Source organism: Hemicordylus capensis, chromosome 2 (assembly GCF_027244095.1).
Source record: "Hemicordylus capensis ecotype Gifberg chromosome 2, rHemCap1.1.pri, whole genome shotgun sequence".
Lineage (NCBI taxonomy): Eukaryota > Metazoa > Chordata > Lepidosauria > Squamata > Cordylidae > Hemicordylus > Hemicordylus capensis.
Window position 1 is genome coordinate 163,624,189 of NC_069658.1, and position 6,000 is coordinate 163,630,188.

The 6,000-nt window shown below is 43.3% G+C and overlaps 1 protein-coding gene across 3 annotated transcripts in view; it reads left to right on the top strand.

Annotated features, from left to right (window-relative positions):
* The window catches only part of C1R (complement C1r), a 40,279-nt gene extending 34,565 nt beyond the window's left edge, over positions 1 to 5,714 (top strand). For all 3 annotated transcript variants that reach the window (XM_053290789.1, XM_053290788.1, XM_053290790.1), the window contains exons 11-12: positions 3,589 to 3,663; positions 4,470 to 5,714. In XM_053290789.1, the coding sequence (XP_053146764.1) occupies positions 3,589 to 3,663; positions 4,470 to 5,299 (905 nt within the window). In that variant the 3' untranslated portion in view covers positions 5,300 to 5,714. The remainder of the gene's footprint in view (positions 1 to 3,588; positions 3,664 to 4,469) is intronic.
* Positions 5,715 to 6,000: the final 286 nt, after the last annotated feature.

Here is a 6,000-nt window from a genome sequence, read left to right on the forward strand (position 1 = left end):
TCCATCAGACAATCTGCTCAATTGGTTGTAAATAAGATCAAATCTTATCATTTTACACATGGTGCTGCTTTTATACCTGCGACAGTGAGACTTTATACAGCCAAAGTACTGCCTTTGCTCTTATATGGAGCCCAACTGGGACCTGCAAGTAATTTTGCCTTACTGGAGGCTATCCAGACTAAGTTTATTAGATCCATTTTGCAGGTTCCATGTTGTGCTCCGAATGCTGTCATCAGAAGAGAAGTTGGTCTTATTAGGATGGAATCCTTATACTGGTGCTGTATTTTTCGATTTTGGTTAAAATTGAGTTTTGGACAGGCAGGTTTAGCCTCTTTGGCTATGAATGATGGTTTTAATTCGAGCTGGAAACGAGCTGTGTTGAGCAAATTTTCCTCTTTTGGCCTCTCCATAGAGGATTTGCATACTGTAGGAATTGAGCAAGCCAGGAAGTTAGTTAAGCAACGTGTCCTGGATATAGAAGTTCAACAAGAAGGTGCATGGCTCAAGCAGGGTTTATACTTAGGGAGTCAAGCTATTAATCTTAAACCAGCTAAATCTTTTGATGTGGTGCTTGTCCCTAAATTTAGACGAGCCCTCACTTTAGCACGTTTAAATGTTCTTCCTACAGCAGTATTGGATGGCAGGTTCAAGGGAGTTCTGCTATTTTTACGTCTTTGCCCATGTGGCAAAGGGGTTATAGAATCCACCTCGCACGTTATTCTTTATTGTGATTTTTATAGGAAACCCCGTTTAAGACTTTTATCTCCTATGTTAGACAATTTTCCTGGCCGGTCTGATGGATTTTATTTAAATTATCTTTTAATTAATGAGGACACTGATATTATTTCTGTTATGGCCAAGTTTTGTTATATTATTTGTAAAATACGTACTGCTTTATTGTAAATGTTTGCTGGTCAATGACCGAATAAACTTATAACTAACTCCCAGTGGTAATTGGCGCCCTGGGTGCAGTCCCAAAAGACCTTGAAGAGCACCTCAACACCATAGGGGCCACAGAAATCACCATCAGCCAATTACAAAAAGCAGCTTTACTGGGAACAGCCTATATTTTGCAACGATATCTATAATAACCAACAGTATTGATGATAAAATTCAGCCATCCCAGGTCCTTGGGAAGGACTCGATGTCTGGATAAAACAAACCAGTCAATAACACCTGTCTGACTGTGTAAACAAGAAATAATAATAATAATAAGCTGGATTTTCAAAAGTATGTGTGCAAATTTAAATGGATGTGTTTTGTCAAAAATCCAGGTATAAGCTGTTCTTCTGAGAGTCACAGCTCATTGTTTCTTTTCCTTTTTTAAAAAAAATTCTGCATGAGAAGAAAAGCTGGGAAAGAGAGATCTGGGATGTTTTACTTCATGTAAATTACTTCATGTAAATTATTATTATTATTGACATGATGGAGCTGAGCGGCTCAACAGATAACAGAGAAGGGTCTTGCCTCTGTGCCTCATCTGAAGCTATTTGTCTGCAGTGGAGTAACAGAGTGTTGCCTCGCCCCTGTGCTCTGCTGGGCACAGAGGGAAATAAGCAGTAGCTTCCTTGCCCCCTTGGTGTGGATATTGGCAGCAATGATTGATCTACAGATGCCTATTTAGAAGCACAGGAGCAATGGCGCAGAATGGGTACCACAACACTCATCTTGACAGTACTCAGGGCATAGAGAAGGTCCTCAGGCACAAAACTCAGACACCAACTCCCTTGCCTTAATAATTAGTGATGAGTCCACACATCCAGACTTTGGTAAATGGATTGAGAATATAATAATCAAAGATCTTGGGCCTGATTGCTGTGCAATGGAGAAGTGGGGGAAACATCTTTTAGGAGGCATGTGTTGAGGCACTCCCTTCTTATTCTTCATCTTCCTCCTCTTCTAGCCCTCACTCATACTGTATGAGAGAGGAAAAGAGGCACTCCAGACATTCAAGATGTGTCCCTCATTAGCACCATCATCTTCACAAGGGTCATAGCCTGCTTGGAGGCCCTGGATAGTACCTCACATGATATATCGGTGGTATATCGATGCCCTTTATGCATGTGGAAACTGAATTCTCCATGATGCTGAGAGACTTATGTATGCATAGCAATATCCAAGCCCCCTGAAGAAGCATGGTCTGCATGGCAGAGATTGTGCCAACCCCACCTTTTACTCCCACTTGACCTAACCCCATTCATAATAAATTCACATTCAAGCTGGATTTTCAAAAGTATGTGTGCAAATTTAAATGGATGTGTTTTGTCAAAAATCCATGTGTAAGCTGTTCTTCTGAGAATCACAGCTCATTGTTTCTTTTCCTTTTTAAAAAAAAATTCCGCATGAGAAGAAAAGCTGGGAAAGAGAGATCTGGGATGTTTTACTTCATGTATTTGGGTGTCTGCATTTGTCTGCAAGGAGAGACAAATGCATTCAATCCCAGGAAGCACCGTATCCTGCGATGGGCTTGTATTTCCCCTCCCCTAATTCTGCAGGGCAGAAAACAACTAGAGCAGGACCAAATGCAAACTGCATTTTCTGCACAAAAGCATGAGATCAGAAGGGGATCAGTTCTCTCATACCACATGGTATATACTATTGTAGTATATAAATATTTGTAGCAGTAAATATTTGTAGGAGTATACCATATTACTACTACTAGCACCACCACGGATATTTATATACTGCTCTTGAACCAAAGTTCTCAAAGTGGTTTACATAGAAAAATAAATAAATACACAAATAAGATGATCCCCATGTCCCCAAAGGGCTCACAATCTAAAAAGAAACATATGGTAGACACCAGCAACAGCCTCTGGAGGGATGCTGTACTGGGGCTGGATAGGGCCAGTTGTTCTCACCCTGCTAAATATAAGAGAATCGCCACTTTAAAAGGTGTCTCTTTGCTCAGTTAGCAGGGGTCCGATAATAAGGTCATTCTCATGACCAGTCCTACCCAGTGAGGCAGCGCTAGCCCAAGTAGGGTTGGTCAAGAGAATGTCTGATATTGGTCTTGATCCTGGTGCTCCTCCAGCGGGTAGCCCAGGTTTTGTACCCAGTAAGGGAGGAGGGTGCACATGCGCCCTCCTCCCTCACTGCCCGATTGTGTTGAAGCTTAGGCTGCCAGCAGCCTGAGCTTCCATAGAACTAAGAGGAAGGAGCACCCGGCAGCACAGAACTTCCCTAATGCATCATGCTTCTCACGCAGTGCATTGTGGAATGCCGGAGGATTTTCTCCTCCAGATCCCAGTTCTGCTGATCACTGCCATGTTGGTCATCTGGGTGCATGATCGGCAGGGCAAAGAAGAGCCTTTGGTCATCTGGGAGGAGGCAGGTAGGATCCTGCTTTCCCCCATGCCTAGCCTACCCCAGTATGGTCATGTGAACGACCTTAATATCTGAATGATCAGAAAGCAGACATTTCTGTCTCTGTGATCATGCCCTGAATCAGGAATGGGATTAGGAGAGTCCCAGTGTAAATGTGCCCTTTCACAGCCAGGGACACCCCAGGTACAGTATGTACTCGGGTAAGATTTCTGAACTCTTCTCTGCAAGTTTTGTTCTCACTATTCTCCCTTCCTCCTTCAGACACGTATACCTGCTCTGCTCAGGGTTCCTGGAAGAATCAAGACCACCAGGACAACATCCCAGTGTGCCTACCTGGTAAGCAGGGCCTACATATCACCCCTAATCTTTGCTCTCCTCCTCATGTGGGTTTCAGAATCAGAAGTAACCTTTATAGAGAAATAAGCAAACTAGTTAGAAGAATATGAGAGGAAAAGAAGATGAGAGAGAAAAGAATCAGGAACAGAGAGGCAGTGGTTTGGTGGTAGAGCACATACTTAGTTTGTGCATAGAAGCTCTGAGATTCACTCAGTCGGTGACTATAAGGGCTCTCTGGCAAGAATGGGAAAGACTTCAGCCTGAGAATGTTTGAAGGATTTGGGGTCAGGCACCTTAGTGAATTCACGGTCCAGTTCCAGCAGAAGTGGAGTCCAAAGCCCTTTCTGCCGCTCTTCTGACCTAAGCTAAGGCCACAAATTACAGCTGAAGCAAACACGTTTTGATGCTGGTGGGTTGTTCAAGCCTGAGAACCAATCAGGAGGAAGCTCCCTGGCGGCCTTTAAGAGAGCCCTAAAAACTTATTTGTTTGGCCTGGCCTTCCAAGGCTTGTACGTTGTTGTTGTTTTTTTAAAGGTATTTTAATTGGTTTGAAATGGTTTTTGAATTGTTTTAATATTGTTTTTAGCACTATGTTTTCAATTGTGTGTTTTTATGTTGTTGTTTTTTAATTGTTGTACACCACCCAGAGCCTCTGGATTATAAACATAATGAAATAAATAATATGAGGCAACAGAGAATGGAAAGTGGAACAGAGGAACAGCACTGCACTGGGTAGAACAAAGAAAGTGGGCAGAGAAGGGGAGATAGCACACAACTCTCTTGCTGAACTTTGTCCCTCATTACAGTGTGCGGAAAGCCAGAGAATCCCGTCACAGACATCCAGCGGATTATTGGTGGCAGCGAAGCCAAGAAGGGCAGCTTCCCATGGCAAGCAAAGACTGTCATTTCTGGGAATGGCCGTGCAGGTGGGGCATTGCTGGGAGACCGGTGGATCCTGACAGCTGCTCACACCGTGTACCCCAAGGGCCAAGCAGAAGTAAGTGAGATTTTGAGCCTTGAGCAGGTGGCTGAGAAGGCTGAGGTCTTTTTGGGCCATACAGTGATAACTGAACTGCATAAGCTGGGCAACCGCCCTGTCCGCAGGCTGTTTGTCCATCCAGACTACAATCCAGATGCTGAGCACAACTTCGATGGGGACATTGCGCTGATTGAGCTGAGGGACCCTGTGACTCTTGGCCCTGATGTGCTGCCCATCTGTCTCCCGGATCCAGGAAATGGCACCTTCTATGTTAGAGGCTGGATGGGTTATGCCAGTGGCTTTGGAGTGGAGAAGAACATCCTTGCTGATAGGCTGAAGTATGTGCAACTTCCAGTGGCAAACCGAGCAGCATGTGAGAACTGGTTGCACGGGAAGAAGATTAATGGAAGCGATCCAGTCTTCTCGGCCAACATGTTTTGTGCAGGTTCTCCTCGTGAAAGGAAAGACACCTGCCAGGGTGACAGTGGAGGAGTTTTTGCTGTGCGTGACCCAGAGACTGGGCGCTGGGTAGCCACAGGCATCGTTTCTTGGGGCATTGGCTGTGCCCAAGGGTATGGCTTCTACACCAAAGTCATCCAGTACCTGGACTGGATCAAGAGCATCGTGGGAGAAGATTGGGTCTCAATGATACTTTGAGCATTGGACCTGTGATTTCTTATTCATATACAGGAAATGAGTTAAAGTTTAATTTACATTGTAATGAAATCCAAAGAAATGCCATGCTAGTTTATTTGTAGCAAAAATAGCAAGAGCCTTGTGGTGCCCTTAAACAGTAACAAATGTATTGTTAACTTTTACGGACCATAATCTACAAAAGTTTATAAATGTGTGAATTCTTTAAGATGCCACAAGACTCCATGTTGAATTTCTGTTCTTTTCTTCATTCTCTCTTACAGTAGCTCACCAGAACCAAATAACTCACAGTTCTACCTTTTCAAATCCTCCAGATACCAATTAATCAACTAAGGTTTTGGTTGATTGATCTATCATATAAAAACTTGCAGCCCTAGGTTGAAGTTATAGTGATGTTATAAACTTATATTCTGTTCTATTTGCCTTATCAATGTCATTTTTTAAAATTGTTGTATCCATTGTCACTATGTTCGGGTGACAATTTTCTATTTTCTTCCGATTAATAGGGAAATCGAAAAATTTCCTGGTGGATTAGAATATCAGGCAGATGTGTTTTTGGGAAGCAATGGTCAGCTCCAGTATTCTTGGGAGCTATTCTGTTCTCTAGACAGTGGTCTACAGGCCTGAAACATATTTTACCACACGATCTAAAATCCCCCCCTTTCCCAGAATTCAAACTCTAAGTTAAAGTCACCACCACCAGG